Source organism: Scleropages formosus, chromosome 16 (assembly GCF_900964775.1).
Source record: "Scleropages formosus chromosome 16, fSclFor1.1, whole genome shotgun sequence".
Classification (NCBI taxonomy): Eukaryota; Metazoa; Chordata; class Actinopteri; order Osteoglossiformes; family Osteoglossidae; genus Scleropages; species Scleropages formosus.
The window spans coordinates 19941440-19963760 of NC_041821.1; the positions used below are offsets into that span (position 1 = coordinate 19941440).

A 22321-nucleotide genomic window follows, 5' to 3' on the forward strand; every position below is an offset into this window, starting at 1 on the left:
GAGCCTACAAGACTGTGTTGAGTATATAGTCTAGGGCTTTCTGAATATTGCAACCCAGAGCTGGAAATACTGCGACCCAAAGCGGGAAATACAGTAACTCAGAGATGGAACGCCTGGTCCTTCCAAAAAAGCCACATTGCGCATTCCGAGTGTTCCCCCACAGCGAGTTCATGAGCAGAACACCCACAGTGCTCCTTCATGCTCGTAGCACCAGCTCCACTGGCTTTGGAGCCAGGATGAGAGGGGATCAACCAAGGACCCACCCATAGAAGGTCCCCTTGAGGACTGCTGATTCTGGAGTCCTCTGCTGCCATTCTGGTAGGGCACCCAGCCCTGACTGAGCCCCCACCTGCGCGGAAATGAATTATAGCGGTGATCACACCTGTTTCTGTTCAAAACCTTGGCAGTGTGGGGGTTTGTTAAACTTGCTTCCAGGGTAAATAGCTGTCCCAGCCTTGTTACATCTGTGTGCAAAGGGTGCTAAATTACCCTCAGTTGCATTAACAGCCATTATGCCTTCCAGTTTCATTTTTTTAAAAGAACGCTCAGTTTAAAAAAAAAAGTTTACTGCGGTTTACTTTTATGAGCTGCGACTGTGTCTCGTCCTCTCTCAGACACAAAATATTCAGTGTACAAACAGACGCCAGCCTGCCAGGGTCATAATCTGTTGTTCCAAACTGAGACTCCTAGCGTTTGCGTGGCAACAGTGTTCAAGCCCCTGTTTCATCTAATTACTCTATCACATAATTTTGCAAATTGCCTTTTCATTGGGGAGCCTAGTGCAAACCACAGGCTCAGTGGGGTTTCGGGCAATGACTTTCATTTACCACTCATTTCTTGTTCAATTAGACGAGAAAATACCGTTGGTGAGAAAAGGGTGGGACGCAGAACAAAGTGGGAAAAAAGCTTCCAATTACAGGCAAAAGGAAGGGGAAAACAAAGTGGCCTACGATTTCTCCACAGGATGCCTGGCACAATCGCACTATTTTTGTTAAGAGAAACAGAACAAACAGTATGGAAGAGGGTGGAAGAAAATGCAGGACAATGGAGGGCCACTGCACTTTTTTGCACATCAACACGAGTTTATGGCAAAGTGTTTAAACTGGCACTTTGCTGGAAATACGAAACACTCTCTTGTGCAGCAACACTCTTGGGTCTCCTGCCCTTGCTTTCTAAACACACACACACACACACACACACTCACATCACAGACTTGGAAGAAGAGCTTTTCGATCTTGGTTTCCTTTTACTCCTTTGCCTTTGGTAAAGTTGCTCAGCTCCACAATCAGACGAGTCACATGCCCTTACTGGCTCAGCCTCTGGTTCCAGCAATATCTCTAAAATGTGTATGGAGATGATGAGAAAAGAGTCCAGCTCTTACCTACTGCTTGGCGTCCGCGTCACCAAAAGCTGTTAGCATGGGTACTAGTACTGGCCACGGGGTCAGGATAGACTATCAAACCTCATGGCGCCCTCCATTGGGCCCATGTGACACTCTTTTCCTATGTTCACCAGCCATTAGCCCCTCTGTCCCAACACACCATGGGGAACCGAGTGTCACACTTTCCTTTCTCTCCTCTCTGCTAATCAACAACTGTAAACATTGTCCTGTATAATTAATGCCTTCTTCTGCATGAATCACTTAGCACGTCCAGGCTACAGGGAGGGGTCGGGCACCGGCAAACATCCCCGCATACATTAGCCGTGGCCCTCCTAGCCCCCGACATATGTCTTTGGCAAATGGGCTCAATCTCAGATGCATCCTTCCGGAGAATCCTGTGACGGCTGGAGTGCGCCAAGGAAGTGGCTGGGGGTCGGGCTGGCAATTGCTGGTCTGTTCTTCACTCCACAAAGGCTCCATGTGGCAGAGGCCTTGTGGGAAGGAAGTTCTTTACGCATTTGGGTCTACCTGGAAACTCGTTTCCCCTCTATTCATGAAGGCAGCACTGCCTCGTGAGCCCCAGAAGATCAGACAACCTCTGAAAGATCTATCTTTGTGCTCCCAAAGGTGGGGGGATATGGGGGAGTGACACATACGGGAAAGAAGGAAAGTGCTTTGTCTGTTTCGCAGACAGATGTTCCCCAGAAATCAGAGATCAAAAGTGCACACTCTAAGAGACCAAATGAAACATTTAGAGATGTCTGCAGCAAACGTGTGTCTGGGCTGAGTGCAGCTGCACACTTCCGTTGGGTTGCCGCCTCCTCTGCCTGCAGACTCTTCACAAGAGACATGACAAAGAGACAGAAGAGATCTGATTCGAGTTCCTCCACATATCTTGGAGGCCACATTAGCATGAAACTATTTGGGCAATTAAGCGAAAAAATTACGATCGCACTACTCTATCTCATCTGAAACACGTCGGCCTTTAAGATGTGCTCAACTACAGAGGCCCAAACAAGGTTTAGTTTAAAGACGGAGGCCTTCTTCATTACTGGGAGACCATTCCCACTGACATCCTATCATTTACCACTATCCTTAATTATTACATATCTTCCAGAAATGGCAAGAGGGACACAATGTGCCATTTCATAAGTCGCACCTATTGGCTACATCCATAAAACACTCACTTCCCTGAGGAATGCACACTGACCACAAGCAAGGCCAGAAAGACCACACTGATGAGCTTCTATTGCTTTTCACAGAAAGGGCTGGCACCCAGCAACCCAATTCCATTTATATTTTATAACTTGACTGCGGCTTGTACCCAAAGCAACTTATAATTTTGCCTTTATACAGCTTTGTATCCTACTGGAGCAATTCAGGATAAGAGCCATGTCCGAAGGCCCTACTGCAGGGCCTGTCCCTCAAGGTATAAGGATGTGTCCTTAACCTCTGTACTGCTGTAGTATCCAGCAGGTAGCTCCACACAACAAAATTAATAGCACAAAACTGTCTTACCGACAAGTGTGCCTGCGGTTCCACGTGCACAGCAAAACTATCCTGGCAGAACCGTACCCCTGCCTCCTGCCCTTTTATGCGGTTACCGGTCCAGCAGTGATGCAGTGATAAGGACACGGTCGCCTGCCACTCGCATCGCCTCGCAATACACCGTACTCCCTTAAATATAATTGTTGCTTTCAGATTGAAATCGCAAGCCTTCTGGTGAAGTGCAGAATTGTAGCGAATAACGCGAGTCTGGGGAATAATTAGGCCTTTCCCGATAAAAGTTCATCTTCGGCATCTACACCCCAAAGGCAGATTTGCTTGGCTTTAAACTTGACTTCCCGTTCCACTAGATAGTGAGGAACCACATTTTGGTAAGATTTCCCGGCTGATGCTTGAAAGCATAGCGCTCGGAGGCCCATGAGGCAGCAGGCATAGACCGGGGAGACAGAATTCTGGTTCAAACAGCAGAAGGGATAGAGTCCGGGGTGCAATAAGGCTGACAAAAAGCTAACAGACTGCTGCACTTACCGTCAAATGTTGGAACAGCCAGGCCCGCATGATATTTGTTGCCACCTTGGGAAAGATTCCCCGCTTTTTGTTGTGTTTCTTTTCCTTGTCGGGGTCATCGTCATCTCCCGTGCTCGGGGAGGCCACGCTGTTGTCCAAGCCATCGCCTGTAACGGAGCAAGAAACACACAGGGTTTTTATCAGGCACCTCTGAGCTCCGGGACACCCGACAGCTTTAGAAGAGCGGTTTCCAAAGGCTCGCCACTAGAGCATTCGCACCACTCAGAAGTAACACCTCCAAAGGCTCAAATCTCAGAGTCTTTGTTCGAAGCAGCCTGGAAAATTTGACCTGAGCTGGGGCGGGGGGGAGGATCACAGAACGACAAAAGAGAGAAAATTCGATTTATGCCATACAGCAGCTCTGATATCTAGATTTTTAATAACAATTGCACACAGGTGCTTACAGCAACCTGTCGGCACTCGATAAAATTTCATTAAGGGAATTTAAACACAACTGGGGAGGGAGCTTTGTGTGTTTTCAAGAGGGAGACAGCACTTTGGGCCTACTTTGCATTCTACAAATACAGCCTTTATGTACAACCCCAATTACCAGAGGCATTCCACAAAGCCCTAACAGAATAACTTTCCCCTCTGTCTGACATTGAAAATGATATTCCGTTATTGTTATAACCATTGAGAGATGAAGCAGTTCGCCAAATAAAATAATACATCGCACAAGTTATAAGTAAGGGAAACAACGGCCATAACCTGCTTTTTCAAGCCGTTTTCCACCGAGCGTCAAAAGCACGATGCAATTATCGATCGATTCAATTTAAGGCGTTCGCCAAAGTTCTAAGCCTTTTTTCATCATGTCCGAGTGAAATAGCTGCATTTTTAACCCTTTGTCTCCAGCGACGGCACGGTGCTCTCCGAAGGCCGAGTTCATTGATAATTGATGGAAATTTCTTGCGGTAATCCAGGGCAGATTACTTTTTTCCAGCTTCGTGAACCGATAGAATAATAAAGGTCTTAAAACAGCATTTGGTCCCCATTACCTCAGGCCAAAGAATTCCTGAAAGCATGCCTTCAGGGCACCTGAATTATATACACCATTAGGAGAGGAAAGACCTTCTGTACACCATACAAAATGCTCCGCCGACCCCTTTCCCGCGGCACGGGAGGAGCGGCCCAAGAAAACCAAGATTTCAAAGTGAGGATTTATGTAGATACAATAGAAAAAGCTTTTAAGCAAGAGCCAGCCCTCTCCTCTCCTTCGCTGTGAAAGTGACCAACCGCCCCCCCCCCCGCCCCCAACACCCCAGTATTACATCATTACCTTAAGCCAAAAACAGCCCTGGCTTAATGCACGGTTAGTCCTTCCTACTGTTTCTAGACAAATATATTTATCCTGCTCCCGTCTGGGGGGAGGAAAGGCACGCCGCTGGCCTGTAATCCAAGACAAGGTTTTCATTGGAAGCAAATGCCCCCCGATCCCGTGCAAAGTCCAGTTCATGTTCGAGCAAAGCCTAAAATAATAAACGATAGTCTAGTCCCGGGCGGGATAGGGAAAACAGAAGCAAAAGCTAGATAATGTGACAGAAAGAGAGAGGAAGGGCCAGGGAGAGAGAGAGAGGCTGCTGGACGTCTGGGACAAGCTGAACCGTCTTTTGTGATAAAAGGTTATCGCCAGTTTGTTCCTTTTTTCTACTTACATTTACAATCGAGTGTCAGGATCGACACGTTTGGAACCTTAAATGTAGAAACGGCCCCAAAACGTCAGCATTATTTCTCGGCGCGTTTCCTCTCACGCTGCACCTCGCATAACAGCTCCGCGGCGACAGGGACGAACCACGGTTCACCGTTGCATCTGAAGAGCTTCACAGTTCTTACGTATGAAGTCAAATTATGAACTTTATGGAAGTTACTGCAGCGGGTCCATTACAGCGACCAGAAAAAGCATCTGCCGGGCGGCAGCCCAGCGTCCTTAACCATTGCGCTACCCTGATCCTTTCCACCATCGCCCAGCTGAGTCAGAAAGCGTCAGGCTGGGGTGTGCGGCGACGGCCGCGAGCCTCTTCGGCGAAACGTCCCCGGCGACCTGCGTATCTGTTGGCCAAGAGACGACTTCCCGCGCCACGAAAACGAAGGCAAATTAGGAAAGCGAGCCGAAAACGTGGAAATAATCATAAAAACGACGCTAGTCCATAAACAAGCTTACGGGCTCATTAGTCCAACAGCAGGCTGCACTGCCTGATTTATGTCCGCTTTGCCCACGTCACGAGGAAATGCCACGGGGCAAACTCTGGTCACCCGCTAACGGTTTGCGGCAGCTTCGCGGCACCTGGTGCCGTGCCCGCGACGTCACGGCATCGGCACACGTGCGGTGTGGAGCGGGCAGGCCAGCGATTCAGGGAGGCCAGAGGCTTTAGGAGATACCCCCAGACAGAGCACATGTAGAAACATCTGACTACGCCCACCACCACGGCCCAAAAGAGTGACACGAAGGCCCTTTGCTGAAATCGGGTTACCCCCCACAGCCCTTTGTTGACATAGGAGAGGGAGACAGGCCCGGTCCACCTGTCTGTTTGGGTGCGTCTTCCGAACTCTCCCTCTCCTTCAACCCCCCCCTCCCCCCCCACCCGCTCTCCTCCGCCCCCCTTCCCTTCGCCCTCTCTTCACCTTATTCTCAGTTCTGTCTCCATCACTCGCTCTCGCGCTTCCCTCTCTCAAGGCATTTCGTGACATTATCACAGGAATTTGGGGTAATCTGTTCTGATCCGATAGCGCAAAATGGCACTTTAATTGGCACTACCTGTTCCTTTGTTACCGCACATGGAATTAAAAGGTGCCAGCTATTTTTCTGCTCGTTGGTAAATTAGCACAGAGGCTTTCTCGCGCCAGTGGAGAAGACATATTGCTTGTCACACAGCTGAAGACGCGGGAGGGGGGCGGGGGAGCACCTTCATTCATCGTATGTCATTCACAACGCTGCTTTAGTTATTTATTTATTTATTTGCCTTATTTCTGATGCACACAAATAGATCTCCATTAAGAGTGGCTACATGGAGCTCCCAGCCATGGATTTCAATTTTCGAACCCAGGGGTTACGAGTCAGAGGCTGTCAAAGCTTTAAGCGCAGCAGCCAGCACTTTCGAATCATTTGCACAAGTGTTTTCACAAAGTTTTATAGGCCATGCTCTGGTGACAGGGGGCCGAAGGAGAAGAGACTGCCTATTTTTTACGCCACTTCTTGTCCACGGGCAATTTCTTGCGAGACCCCAGGCCATCTGCCCCCCCGCCCCCATCACCCCTCCACCACACAAGCAGGACCGAACATTGAGTTCCTAAACGGGACGTGGCTCATGACCCACCCCCCCAACGAACCCTGGGCCCTTTCTAGAAAAGCTCCGCCTATTAGGGCCCTGCTATCTTGTTCCTTTCATAAGAGCGGCATGGGAGTGAAGGCAGGAGCAGGGGGGGAGGAAATAAAGAAGAGAAAGCTGCACGTATTGTACTGAAGCCATTCAGAGGGTCAAAATGGTCGAGTTGGTGGGGGGTTCCCTTTGCACGGGTCACAGGCGCACCCCCCCCCCCCAAATATCCTGAGCATGTAGGAATTCCTCCGGCAGAATTCCCAACAAACACTCACATTTTTCAAGCTCCCGCGTAAAAAGTAAAGCAGCAGGGAAAGGTATTTCCAGAGTTCCCCTCGGTAGTTCAACGGCCATTCGTCTGGAACAATGCAGCTGTGTACCGGTTGTGTTTCGGAGAGGTACCGTGGCTTCGCCTTTGTCTTCCTTAACTCTGCCTTTGAGAAGCTAATGACCTGCACTGTCTGTGCAACAATATGGCGGGTCTAGACATCTCTCCTGTCATACCAGCCACCGCCGAATCCTTTCACAACCAGCCGAAACAACCTGCTGTCAGCTCTAAAGCTTCCTTCATTTACAACTGTATGTCAGCACGTAATGAGAGCTACACAAAGAGTTTTTCAAGAAAATTTCGTTAAAACAATTCCGATCCACAAAAAAAGCTGCACGGAAATTTACAGTTCGTTCACTTAGTGGAAACTGCTCTCCAAAGTGATTTACAGTGATTCGGAATTTTATACAGCTGGGAAATGTTGACTGTAACAACTCAGGGCAAGTACCATTCTCAAGTGTATTACAGAGGATGAGGGATTTGAACCCAGGACCTTCGAGTGCAAAGCAAAAGTTTTACCCGTAACATCACCTATTGTTCCCTTTAAAACTAACCGACAGAATTTCAGAAAATTTGTAGTAACCGATGCCATGCCTTTCAAGTACTTTTAAGAGGTAGCAAAGGCAATTATATGTTTATTTTTTCACCGTTATTTAAACTGATAGTTCTCAGACAGCTGCTTTAAATGACACTGTGTAATGCAATGTGCATGTCTTAGAGATTTTTTTTTTTAAACATTATAAGATCTTTTCCCCCCACGCAGAATTCATCCACTGACATATGAGGTGCATGTGACAAAATACTATTCTTCCTGTTGCTTTGCAATGCAAAAAGCCAAATCTCCTGCATAGCGTGAATTGTTCTGCCTTCATCCAAAAATACTTTAATCACACAGTCTCAAGCGCTTATGCTTTGTGTTGAGAGACACATGAAATTTTGAGAAATGCACACAAAAAGAAAAGTTGTGATGCAACATGTGACACGAAGCTGCAGACACCAGTTATTGTGTATTGTACCCACGGGCCTGAGGACCAGTGAAGAATGTAACGGTGAAACAAATGTACCCCTCCTGCTTTTGGCAATTTTATACAGCGGCTATTAATCGCACTTCCTCTAAGATTTTGGGAAACGAAGGGAGGCCACGAAAGATGCGGTGTAATCGAGTTTAGTTTTTCCTTTTTTGCATCGGCTCAACTGCTTGTCAAGTTGACCAAGGACACCGGCCCACCCAAAACCGTATATAAATACACCGATTACTTCACATCTGAGGTTTAGTAAAACAAAAGGGTTTTTCCTTGACACAACCAGAAAGAGAATGAAGCTGTTTCAGAGCTACTGAAGTGTCATATAGCAGTGAGATTAAAAAAAAAAAAACTGTGGAGGAAATATTTGAAATATATTTTTGATTAAGCTCGTCTCTCACGCCAAATGAAACAGAGTTAAAAGAGGGGAAAAAATAATTCTCTCCCCAGCTTTTGGGTAACTTTATACTGTATGTTCAGTTTAAATTTGGCAACGGCTAACAGGGACACAGGACTAGTCCTGTTCCAAGGTCTTGTGGTTTACTGAACCAACTCTTATTATTAGCTTGGGGTAGATAATTTTCCACAGGGTAGTTATCTAAATGACACAGGCGTTAAGATAAGTAATATGCAAGGATTTTCCCCCGTAGCAGCGTATCAGTACAGTCGGGCTGAAGTGGGGTTGATTATACAACAGCGCCTAAGCTGCCGATAATGCCTCTCGTCATCGCTCCGGCTTTTGTAATTGAGGCTGACACCACAGGAATATTACGCCACATTGTTGTTTATGGCCCAGGAAGTGACAAGTGGGCCAGGAACGCGGACTTGATCCACGGGGCTCGTGGGCTCTGCGCCGGAAGAGCAGCCTGGCTCAGTTAAGCACACTGCATATCTTAACAGTGTTAGATCTCGGAGCAGAATGAATGGAAATGAGTCATTTTGTTAGCCCCCCCTTTGATTTCCTATGGTTGTGCCCCCCCCCCTCCCCCCCCAGCACCCCTTGATTAAAGGCAAAGCCCAAGCGCCCATTGTCCCTGATGGGCAGCCGTAGCGCTGATGGAGAAGAAGGAACGGGCCAGGGCCAGGGCGCTACAAACCACAGGAAGTGGAGACGTGGAGACGGGGCGCGTTCGAACCCCTATCGGTTCCAGCAGCAAGGCAAGATAAAACCCAGGCGCCGGAAGTGACGGCTTCCTGAGCTGAGAAGAGAGACGACCATGTGGGCTGGAGTGATACAGCCGGACCGGCGCTCGGCCCGAGCCACATCCACAAGTCCACGGTAGCTCTTCCGTGAAAAAGCCTTGCGAGACATGACCCCCCCCCCCCCCCCCCAGCCGAAGCCCTTCCTCTCTCGTTTTTATCGCCTGTTCTCATCTGTGAAATCCTGGCTGATTCCCTCTTTCCTTTTCTCCTCTGTTTTCTTGTTACTAAGAGCTCAAGGAAGTGATCTGGTTACAACTTTGAGTGTGTGTTTGGTTACACACAGGGAAACAGTAACAGACAGCTCACTGCCCACCCCCCTCCATAGTCCCTACTTCCCATTCCTCCAGCCCTCTTACAAGTTACCCTTTTCCCTCTCGGTTGAAAAACTTCAAGCGCTCTTTATCTCTTCCACCTAAATGCCCCAACTGGTATCCACGACAGAAGACCCTGGAAGGGAAGTTGCGGCGCTGGGGGTTGGCATCGTTCGGCCAGGGTCAGCGAAGGGTCAGGGCTCTGGCTAGTAAAGTTAACAGCACCCCCTCGCACTACTGGAATACCCACAGTCGTCAAGCTGCAGAGGCAACTGTCCTCCACAGCGGCTCTTCCAGCATCCTCCCCACAAATAATCGCTTCTCCCGTGAAGAGGTGTCAGTGACAAATAAAAAGGTCAGAGACGTCAAGTTGAGGGATGCTAAACACTCCGAAATATGGTGCTTTTACCGCTGTCCTGCCATGAAATGGGCTTTACGGAACGTTATTTTGGGACCCCGACAATAATTTCCTTCAGCCCTTTGTTATGCTCTGCGCATAATAGTCTTTGGAAAAGAGGTTCTAGCATATATAAATTGAATTATATTAAGTGTGAGAAAGAAGCCTTCGTTTTTTTTTTATTCAGTTTCTACACATAGAAAAACTGAAAGGGATGAATGAGATTAATGATATGCTCCATACTTAAGGGCTGCTCCCAAGAAAATTCAATAAAAAGCCCCCCTTTGATGGCGGGGTGCGGGAGAAGGACAGAGAAATCTTCAGGAGGGCCTGCAGATTTAGCAAACGTACGCTGAAGCGCTCCTGCTTCGCATCAATTAATGGTTCGCGTCTCCACGTCTCGAGCCTGGGAATTTGCCTGCGCTGAAACAATAATAATCTGCAGGGCTATGCTGCTGGATCCGAATAATATGGTCAGGGCAGCATATGGCGCACAAGCAGCAGGCTATTTATCCTGATCCTCTTTGGAGGCTAAAATTAGCACAATGCTGTTTGTGGGCTTTAAGCTCCTGCCACAGCGATACTCCTAATAAAAAAGAAGGCACTGGCCTCAAGCCTGCAGGGCCCCAGGCCTTTTCGCGCCGCCTTCCACGGTATTTCCACGTATTGATCGCACCGTGAAACAAAGCAGCTTTAGCGCTAAGGTCCATCTGTAGCGGAGACTTGAGGTCATGAGGGAAACATTACGGCTGCACTAATTTTCACAAAACCGTCGGAACACGCTGTTCTTCCGCAATGTAGTTTTGACATATTGCAGACCGGCTGCATCGCGCCGCCCTCACATCTCAATGGGCGGATGCAGATTAACAATTATTGAAGGAGCGACGAGGGCAGTGTTTACGTTTTCCGTGCCAGACGGCGCTTCCAAAACTGACGGCGCAACCGAGACGTAAAAACAGAGGGGAAGAAAGTCGAGTGCGATTTCGCTCTTTGATGTGGCGGCGGCGACTCCATTAATCTCTTCATCTGGAGTCTAAATAAAGCGAAATCAGACGAGCGACACGCGAGCGACGGAGAGCGCAGGTGCTCGGGATACCTGGGATGCTCCGAGTTTGTGGCCGCTCCCACCGCCGTCCGTTCCCATCCCCATCCCCCCATCCCCTACGAACCCCCGCTGCAGCGCCTCATACCCCCCCAGTGCCTGCCATGCCTATCAGTTACAGTGCACTGATATCATATCTCTCTGGGTGCTATCAGGTTTTTCCTGAAAAGTTGGATAACATGTATCTGATGCTCCCCTCCCGGGGCCTCTCGGCCGCTTTGGGGATGTTGAGTAATGTTCATTCAGGTCTTTATCTGCAGATGTAATCCGTTGTGACACGTCAGTGACGGGTCGCCCTGATTTCTGTCAGATTCGCGCAAAAACACGGCGGCTCCCGGTGCAGCGCCTGGGCGGGAAGGGAAGGAAGCGGAAGCTCCGCGGTGAATCGAAGCGCTTCCAAAAGCACGCTGGCGCAGGTGGGCAAGGGTGGGGGAGCAGGGGCTGCGTGACAAAACAGGACATCGCCCGTCTCTGGCAGAGCGGGAGGTGCCAGGCCGTCGACTTAAAACATTCCCGTGCCCGTGGCGGGGCGCGCTGTACGTGCTTCGGCCATGCTGAGGGAACCCGACCGGGGCGTTTCTTCCGTTTTTCATTCATAAGGCTGTCGAAGCGTACGCATGTTGTGTTAGCTTTAAACCTCAGCCATCAGGAGCAACATGCGATAAAAACATTCCAGTTCCGCGGCAGCGGCCCCTGTGAGAGCAGTGAAGGCAATTCGGCAATCAGCGTTAAGAAAATTAAGGTGGAAGTTCTTCTGCTACGTTGCAGTTGTTGGGCAAATAGAGCACACAACTGCTAATGGCACAGTTGACGTTACAGGCATTTTCACACTCGTGACAGGTTTCGAGGCGCTTTTTAATATATCGACATTAATCACATATCTGAAGGTGCTTCACCGCAAGATGAGTACATCCGGACTCAAGGAGAGGGAATTTAGCCACCACAAGTAATTTGGCTTCCCTACTTAGAGGAAAAATACATATCCAGTTTAGCAGAAGTGCTTCTACAAATATCTAGAAACAGATATAAAGATAGAGCATGGCTTCATCATTAGCAAACCATAATTATATGTTTATGACTTAAATATACAATTGTGTTCACTGAAACTGAGCTTTCCTGGTAGATTAGCATGTCTTCAGAGCTGTGGTTTTCTGGTGCGCAATCGAGCGTAGATGTTCTGCCCAATGAAAAAATGTAGGAGAAATTGGCCCGGGAAGGAAAATTTGAATGTTGGCGTCATTGACCCTCCTGAACTCAAATACCCTGACAACAGAGCAAGAATTTTTTTGGGCCCACCAGACCGCGGTCTCTAAAACTCAGTCCGGCAGCATTTGCTAAGGTGCAGCCGATACGTGACTTCGGGAAACCGGTTGAAGAAGCTGCTCTGGAATGTCCTCATAGTGCAGGGATCTTCCCACAGCGCTGTGGGTAAAGGCCAACCATGGAAGGCGTGTCTTTTTCGTGCAACTCAAAACACATTCGATACCGAGCAAGTGAGAACATGAGAAAGAGAAAGAGGACTCTTGTCGTGCATCACCTCGGAGCCAGGTCCGCTCTCCCAGGCCCGCAGTCACCCAGAATCAGAACGAGCCACTCGTTAGGCCCAAAGCAAACAAAGGAGCAAACAAAAAGCGACAACCTTATCATTCCTGTTTTATGACCATTATCTACCGCATGACAAGGTGCTCCATCAAGCCCATAAAAATCCAAGCAGAAGGCAATGATTGAAAACACAGAGGTGGGACTGATATATGGCGAGGCGGTTTGTTTGCTTGCGCTCTTTCACTTTTTTTCTCCCCCACTTTCCCACATGCCAGAAGTCACAAGCTGCAGATATGTTACGCTTCCCAGGACGCTGTCCAGTTCCCAGTGTTAAGTCGCACGGTGTGGGAACCAGCGCAATTTCCCTTTTTTGAAAAAATATACAGCACACACAGGGCTTATCAGCAGTGAACCAACAGACTTATCAAAAAAGAGAACTATCCTTTAGGTTGAGTTAAGGCGTAAACACGGTACAGCTGAGATTCAGCTGGGATACGATGGAGGACTATAACACAGGTCGGTGGAATCCAGTGCTGGAAGTTGGGCTCAGGCCATTTTCAGACCACTGGTTTACACATTAATGGTGTATTTATTTCATCCAGTCATACAAACCTCTGACGTACTTATATTATGAGTGATGCTGACTTTTTAATGCTGACATGTTATATCATGCCCACAGTTTAAACGTTATTTTTCACACATGCTCCAACACTCGGGTAAATCACAGGACCTCATTTATTTTCAGTAATCATAGGAAATCGTCACAATTAAGCATAAAGCAGAACGTGAACTGACCCCCCAAGTGGTGTTCCTCAGCTCCAGAAATGGATTGTTAAATTAACCTGTTGGTCTTTCGAGGTGTGCCAACAACTCCATCTTTCTCACAGTTCTCCAGTGCAACGGCAGAACAAAGAGATTTTCATCCCCTCCGTGTTTTCTCTCTTTGTTAAAGTTCTTTATTTCTTTCTCCAAATTGCTTTTGTGCCTCGCCACACCTCTTGACGAATTAACATCAGCGCTGCTGCAAAAGTACAAATACGCACCACTTGCAGCATCACGGACAAAAAGAAGAAGTCGAAAGCCTGGCACAATGAGCGCCTTAATTACTTCAGAGGTAGTGTTTCTTGTTAAATTTTAAAATATTAAACTTCTTATATGTAAGGACTGGCCATAATGACCACTGTAACGTCTAACGCTACAGTGGAACCACTTAAGGACACGGTCCTGTTCTTCTCCCTGGACAAAGGCAGCAGAGCAGGAGTGTCGCAAGTGTTGCAAGTTGCCTGTTGCCAGTTGGACAGTCAGAAAAAAAAATCCTTAATAAAATATAATGCAACTCACATGTCATATTCCAAAGAGAGAAAGGAAACCTAAAAATGTCTTGTATTTCAAGGTCAATTTGTTTTACATGTAAAAAAGCAAAAAAGGGGACATTATGCATCCCCAGTTAAATGGGAATATGAAGATAAACTGGTTGGAATGTTTCTCTCCACTCACAATTCTTCACAGAAGTTTAGACTGTAACAACAATTGCAAATAACTCCATACTCCCACAAATGTGTGAAAGACTTAAGGAAGTGGGTATTTAGGTGTATCCCATTACAACAAAGGAAAGAATAAAATAAAGAAGAAGTGCATGGCAACAAGGTAGTGGTGGGCTCTTCCAGTCTGGAGAGCAATTAAAAAAATGTAAAAGACGTAAAAGACATAGCAGGACATCTGTGAGCTCTGATGCTGAGCATCCCGCCTTCTCAAAGCCCTTCGCCAACGCTTTCTCTGTACCGCTCACCGGTATCCTGCTTGCTCACCTCAAATGGTTTTGGCTAAAAAAACGAGGCGGCAGCCAAGCCGTGCCAGTAACGCGTACGTCCGACTGACCTTCACGGGGCCCAGCCAGCCCCAAACCGCCATCAGTCGATGGGAACTAATGACAACAACAGTCATCCTGATCAATCATTGCAAAAACATGATCAAACAAAAATTTATAGGTCAGCCTGTTATACGCAACCCCCCCCCCCCACCAACATTAAAGACACAGCAGGCAAACGCTCATCAAACATGACCGATCACGCAAAACACAGAACGCGGTATTTCGTTCGTATTGATATTATTTTCTATTAGTATTTACATCATCCTTTACATTTTTAACTTTTATCATTCAGATTTGTTGCTCACATTGTGAAGCAAGGAGGAAGCGCTCTGGAAGCCACGTGTTTAATAAGCCACGCTCCGCAAAGACAATTGGATCTGTGGCATAAAACAACATGCATTATGTTGCGTTGAGCACGTAGATAACATTTCTCACTGTACAGAATAAACAAACCAGTCCGTCTTTGTGAAAGTTCCACTCCAAAACGTGGGGCAGCGCACCGTAAATGCACACGCACAATAATAAACAGGAGACCACTGTTTTACTTGGCATACAAGCAGCAGTTCACAAAGAGTCATGGTAACTGGTCATACATATCTAAAAATCCTTTTTTTTTTTTTTTTATTTTTTGCTCTTTTTTGGCCTTACAACATTCATAAATACATATTTAGACTTTTTTTTTCTTCTGAAACCTGCCGTTTCCTGGCAGGAAAGTGCTTTGTCTGGCTTCCAGCACTGAAAAAAGGTTTGCCTCTTTAATCAGCACAGTGTGAGTGGGCACCGCAATGGTCAGGAACTCCACGGTCATATTAATGATTTGTTTGTTTTGCTCTCGGAAGTGCGGCGTTTACAATAACTACGATTCCTGCACAGAAAATCACAAATGCTGCAGCACTAATGTTCTAATGTTCTAACGCTGCAGCCGAAGCAGGCAGCGATTATCAGTCTGAACCCGGCAGCCTGGCCGTCACACGCAGGACCCATAAAAAATCATATTCCGCTTATCAATAAAGCTTGCAAAGGAACGGGCACAATGGGGAAAGGCACAAAGTCAAAAGAGTGTGTGACCACAGTGACTGTGCACAGTCATGTACATTTACTTATTTAGCTCACGCTTTCCTCCATAGTGACTTACGATGTTGACGCTAAGTACTAATTCGTTCATTTATACAGCTGGGTATTTTTACTCTACCAATTCAGGCTAAGGACCTTGATCAAGGGCACTGCTACAGGAGGTGGGATTCAAACCGAGGTCCACGAATGCAAGGTGGAGGCTCTAACCGCTCCGCCACCTGCTGCCCGATACAGAACCACCGGGTGGAGCTTTGCAGTGTACAGCCACTACGCAAAAGGCCAAAGGAGCAGAATAAAATGTTCCGATTCGACATGGAAGCAGTTAAACAGCGAGGAAGCCACTAAGGGAACGGGTGCAGGGAGAGCGAGGGAGCGCTGAGATGGAGCGGTATGCTATGGAAAGCCTCACTGTGTGTTTCCAGGGCAGAACGCTCTCCGGCTTCCTGTGCGCCTTAAATACACACCGAGCTGCAGCCACTCTGATTCACACGACAAAGATGTCACCAAGCTCATTGTGTGAGCGTGCGTCTGTATGTGTGTCCGTGTGTGTGTGTGGGGGGGGGGGGGGCAGCAGCCGTATGAAACAGCCGGCCAACGTTTGCCCCCATCGCTCTCAGGGAGACAGGCAGACGGCGGGGGTTGGGGGGGGGGGAAGTAGGCGCCGGAAAGCCTCCATGTGAGCGGAGGAGCAGCCCTTGTCTGCCTCGGCATGCTTGAAGAGAGGAGGACAGTGATATTTATTAGGTGTGCATGGGCGGGCAGAGTGGAGGCAGCGCGGCAGACCCACTGCAGCATCGGCAGTGAACGCAAGTGGAAAGACCCGGAAAAGAGAGAGGGAGAGAGAGAGAGGCTGGGACACGGAGAGACACGGGGACAGGGGGAGAGAGAGAGAAAGGTCAGCAGGGAAGATATCCTCCTAAGAGACAGCTTAAAAAGGAAGGGAGGCAGACGGAACAAGCAAAGACCAAGAGCGAGAAGGAAACCTATTACAGCCGTGGCAGGAAAAACTGGGATATTATTACGCGCTCGCAATAATGTCGAGATAAAACACAATTCGGAGATAACGGCGGCCCTCTCGCAGCTCTTGTGTGCTTTTCACACCGCTATTACCGAGTAATTCCACGTCCGTATTTTTCCTGCTCTCCTCAACTCCGTGAGCAGCGCTGAAGTGAACGGGTGGATCATAAATATTTTATCGCAGAATGAATATTGCCACACGAACAACACGGCAACGTTCATCAATACGTACACGAACAAGCGCGTCGACTTAACGGTGCACATATTGGGGCAGAACTTCCGCTCTGCACAGCCTAAATATGAGCTTGCGCAGTGGGCGCAGCAGGTGGCGCAATGGTTAGAGGTGCCTGCTTGCACTCTAAGGACACTGGTTTGAATCCCGCCTTCTACCGTAGTGCCTTTGGTCAAGATCGTCGAATTAAATTGTGCCGGTCAAAAGAAATGGCCCGTGTGTGCAGGCACTTTACTCGGGTGAACAGCATCAGATTAGTAAATACATGTAAATGTACTCATGCGGTATCATACATGAACACACATGTCCAGGCAGAAACAGCACGCAGCACATGGCCTTCTGTCTTGCTTTTCATCCTCCACCTGACCTAGACAAGCATCGAAGCCATGCTCAGCCTTTGTGGGGTGGACAGCGACATTAAAGCAGGCTGCAATAATTGGAAATATGTGAAAAATGAAGTGTCGCTTTGGTCAATAAAGAGCAAAGGTCAGCAGAGGCTCCGCCCCCCCAGCCGACAAACCCTGCACCAAATGGGCTCATTAAGGCATCCAATCAGAGGGGGCCGTCTCCTCTGACCCATTAGTCACCAGCCGTCCAAGTGCCTGCCGAAGGCCGGCCTGAGCACTGCCATCGCTCTCGCTCACTTTCTCTCTCTCTCTCTCTCTCTCTCTCTCTCTCTCTCTCGCTCGCTCGCTCTCTTGCGCTCTCGCTCTCTCTCTCTCTCTCTCTCTCTCTCTCTCTCTCTCTCTCTCTCTACCCCCCTTCACCCCTCTCACCCTCTCTCGCTCTCTCACTCACTCGCTCACTCCCTCTTCATGTGAAAAAAGAAAGCGCTGGTATATAAATCGTTGCTCAGTCAGCTAGAACATAATGCGGCCCTTTCTGCTCGCCATCCCGCTCTGCCTGCCGGCGTCTCGGCCCCCCGAAACTGCTGCCCTGCCGTCCCCTTCAATAATAAATGAAGTTGCTTTTCGCCCACAGTTTACTTGAGTCCATTCACCGAGACGGAAAACATTGTGCCAATTGATAAGGGCGTCCAAGTCGCAAGAGGGCTCTTCCGCGGAGCGCCGCGACAACCATCTCTGCCCCCCGATCGCCCGCGTGTTTCAACGCACGCAGAAATGGGCGCTGATTAAAAATGCGCAGATTTACAGTCGAGGGTTACCCTCGGGAATCATGACGAATAGGAGCCGGACCGATAAAAAATTCACTATAGCGGTGGCCGACATAAAACCTTTGAGTGCTCACAATATTTTATACGTATTATATGCACAGAGAGGAAATTAGTTTTCACATTACTAAGAAGCATGAGTTCAACATTTGACATCAATAAGAAATGGGCTCTCATTTGCCGTTTAATGTATGTATGCAGCACTATCAAAATAGCAGTGCCACAAGCAGCCGTCTGTGGAAAAATAGTGAAAAAGTGTGCTGACAAACAGCGGGTCCCCTCAAAGCCCCCTTTGCTTTTGTGCTGAATGATCTCAGACTGTGCGAGCACAAACAGCTCCGTCAGTGATGTTTTCTCACTTCCAGCTGACGCGTTTCACACAAATCCTCCCTAGAATGTCATCCTTGTCCCTTCCACCAGGTCCTCTTCCCCCCTCGGTCGCTGAAAGGACTGTCGATACACGAGGGTCAGCAGACCCCACGATTCTTCAGGTGCCTCCTACCTCCGAGGTCCCTTACCTTGCTCACTGCTGTTGTCTCCGCTGTGGGACGTGTGTCCTCCGCTTGAGGGCCCTGGTGTCCCCCCGGAGCGTATGGATGCTGTGTCATCGTGGTCCCTGTTCCACGAGGTCTGTAGGGACAAGGACTGGCGGTCAGCAAGAAAAGCCCGTAGAGTTGCATCCCGTCACACGTGAACACGGTATGGCTCAAAGCAGTGGAGGACATGGGTCGTCTTCCGCTAAAATTAACACGTCAACGCATCAACCGTTCGTTACCAACCTCCCACGAATACGCCTCTCAAAACATTCCGAAAAACACACTTGTCACTAATTCCTCCCAAAAATGACTCGAGTCTGAAGCAACACATCTACACAGAATTTGCAGCAAAGCTAAACGTCTCCTCTTCTGACCAGTGACAGTTTCTGGAATTTCTACCCGCAATTCAAAAAGGACAAAAGCTTGAAGAAAAATCTCTGCTGATCATTTATCCGCTTTGGCCGCGGCAGAGAGAGAGCCGGAAAGAGCACGGGGGAGACGGAAAGGAGGAGAGCGCGATGGAGATACAGTCAGTAACCAAGGACGTTACCGCAGAAAAATAAGCCATGGCCCACAGGTACGGCGAAAAGCTGCCGGCGGAACGAGAGAGGACCCGTAGTTTTCCCTCCAAAAGCCGAATGGTGCCGACTGCCACGGCGAAGGGAAGGCGGCCGGGCCTTTATACTTGAGCTAGAGCTAGGTGAGGGTCAGAAAGAGTGTCCGCAGGTCTACCGAATCTTAATGAAAACCAAATAAGAAGGGGCTTGAAAAGGGCTCCCATTGACAGTTAAGCTTAGGGTCTATAGAGGCCCTAGAGTGTCAGCTGTTGGGCGAATGGCACGCAGCAAATGGAGCAGACATGAGAATAATGAGAAGTGGGGCAGACAATGGCCCCCGCGTGGTCAACGCACACTCAGCCTCATGCCGGCCCTTCTTGTACTATTGAACACAAAACAGATGTTGCCTCTTATCACCGGCGGCCGCGTTTGTGCGGAGCGAGAAAGAGCTGCCAGCGGGGGGAACAGCGTTCGTATTTACATTTAGGACGTAGGCGCACGGCCGTTGAAGTGACCGCGCGTATACCGGCAAGTGAGCTGAGCGGTTCACCCGTGTCGCTTTACTCGATATTCTTCAGTCGCTCGTGCTCGGCGAAAATTTTGCCGCAGCGTGCGGTGCTGTAACTCCACAGCCAAAGATATCATAAAAAGCAGAGCTGCCGGGATCCTTAGCTTATTTCCTGAAGTAGCTATCAGCAGCTGATAAGGGTAATTATCCACCGACGACATCCAGTGTGCGTCGGCCACTCGCGCTGTGCATAAATACGGTCTTTTTTTTTCCCCACGTGCCTTGACAAAGAAGTCAACAAACGCGCCGTTTAAAATTTTTACTTTAATTTCAAGTTTCGACGTAAATGTCATTTCAGCCAGCCCCGCTGGGATAGCGAGCGTCCCGTTGGTCTCCGCAGTCGTGATGGAAGTATGCCTCGAGAAGGAAGAGTAAAAATAACCGAATAAGCAAGCGTATTGTGCGCCGTAGCGGCACAATGCTGTAAGAGGTAATCCGGAACACATGCTCGGCGAATAAACGGTTAAAATGGGCAATTGCCAGTTTCTATAACTCCAGTGCCGGCAAGAGGGGGGAGCTTGTTTATTCAAAGCTTTGTTAAAAAGAATGGTACAGCACCCCAGAGACAGAGAACGGCAAGGACAAAACCCAAACGCCTCGACATGCAAAGGGATGTGTTTTGTTTTTCTTTCCCCCCTCTCTTGCTCCCTCTCTCTCTCTCTCTCTCTCTCTCTCTCTCTCTCTTTCACTCTCCATGACACAAATCCCACTTGAAAATATAATTAGAATGAGAGAATGGCAAACTATTGCATTAACTGTAATTGAACAAAAGACCAGCAAGGCGTGTGTGGGAGGCCGTGTGGGAGGGTGGGTGTGAGGTGGCGGGGCGGGGGGGGGGGGCACCCCGTGGGACCGCGGCGAGGTCCGCTATCCGGCAAGCGCCGTCTCCAGGGTGCACTCAGTCTATTTATAATGTCCCGGACACTATCGCCGAGCGCTGATCTGACTGGAAATTAATAGAAAACACCCCGATAGTAAAATGCCAAACACAGGGAAACATCTTGGAAAAAAAAAAAGAAAGCGAGACACAAACGGGCAAGGCGTCGTGGCTGTTGATATAAATAACGCTGATGAGCACGTTCGGCTGCTCTTCCAGGGTGGCGGAGGTCTCTCGGCGTAGAGGAGCGGACCGCTGCGGGACGAGCGGTGGCCTCGCGCACGCCGTAACACACTTTGTGTATTCGTCGCTCCTCTAATGAGCAGCCCTGCGTTTTATTCAGCCTTTCTCCTTCCTCCCCCGAGCCCACCTCCCGACCAGCGGCACCAAAACCGCCACCCTCCGCTCCTTTTCTCCCCTCCCGCCCTCCAGTGCAGGATGTAGATTGATTCAATGCTTAATTGTTTAGTAAATTCAATTTTCCACATTCTGTTCTGCGTGGCTTTAGCTAAAGTCTAAATCTGCGGCAGCGAGCTGAGAGGGAACAGCGTTTCTGATCTGCGCCTACCTTTTTTCACCCCCCTCCTCCTTTTTTTTTTCATTACCATTTTCTTGCCTCGCCACTTAATTCACCGTGAAAAGATTTTCCTTGCTGGAAATTCTGATTCCTCTATGATCGGTGAGGCATTCCAATTCATTGCGTTCTCATTGTGTCGGGTCTTAGTGTAGATGCTGGCCTCCCCTTCTCTGACAGCCTCACCCCCCACCCCCCAACATTAAACAAGCACTCATGCAAGAAATGTTGGGTTCCTGATTTGGTGCTAATAAAAAAAGAAATGCAGAAGGCTGTCAAGCATTACTCTTCCTCTAAAATATCCCTCATGAAGATATTCATCAGTCCTACAATACTCCGGTATGGGGCCACATAAGATCTTGTGAGTGTGTGCGTGTTAAAGTCGTTCTGTCCTTATGCTGCACTCCTACATCAATAAACAGAGTAAAGTGCGTAAACGTTTCCCAGGTTTCTGCAGACGATCGCTCGCCGGGACCGGCCGATGCCACACAGCCGTATTTGTAAACACGGGCAAAGTCAGCATTTCTGCTTTCTGAGGCCTTTTGATTTAATTGTCCTGTTGGCCAGGGAAGATAAGACAAGAGTGAGGACCCCTGACCGGAGCCTCCAACGGTCGGTGGCTGAGTGGCAACCCCCCCACCCCCCTCTCAGCCTTCCGCCCCCCCGAAGCCCACGATGAAGGTCTCTGTCGGTGCAGAGAGACGTGGGTTACGCGGCGCACCAAGCTGATCAACAGAAGCTACTTACACGAAAACAACGCTTAGCAAACACAAGAAGGAAGCTCCGGAGAAGTCACCGAGCACAGTGGGGAAAAGGCAGGTCGAGATTTTTTTGGCCCGGCCAAAGTGCGTAACTTGTTGCTGATTCCAGCGCCGAAGCTCACCATTAGAACAGATTTACTCAACAGAATGACACGTATAACTTGTCCATCTGCATTTCTTTGTTCTTTGAGGCACTAAAAATAAACAGCAAATGATATGTGTATTGTGTAATTAAATACAAATAACATCCGTGAAAAAGAATACGAGCGGACAGCTTACAGCTGAGATATTTTAAAACGTATTTTTGTAAGTTGGTGTATAGTGTGCAAAACGTGATCGTTTACGCATTTATATTTCATTACTGAACCAGCGGCATTTTAGAGCCTTTCTGCACTTGTTTTCTTTTTTACA

The 22321-nt window shown here is 48.5% G+C and overlaps 1 protein-coding gene across 2 annotated transcripts in view; it reads right to left on the bottom strand.

Moving 5' to 3' along the window:
- meis1a (Meis homeobox 1 a) overlaps positions 1-22321 on the bottom strand; it is a 64543-nt gene that overhangs the window by 31967 nt on the left and 10255 nt on the right. For both annotated transcript variants that reach the window (XM_018750953.2, XM_018750952.2), the window contains exons 7-8: positions 18556-18667; positions 3416-3561 (exon numbers count right to left, since the gene is read on the bottom strand). In XM_018750953.2, the coding sequence (XP_018606469.1) occupies positions 3416-3561; positions 18556-18667 (258 nt within the window). The remainder of the gene's footprint in view (positions 1-3415; positions 3562-18555; positions 18668-22321) is intronic.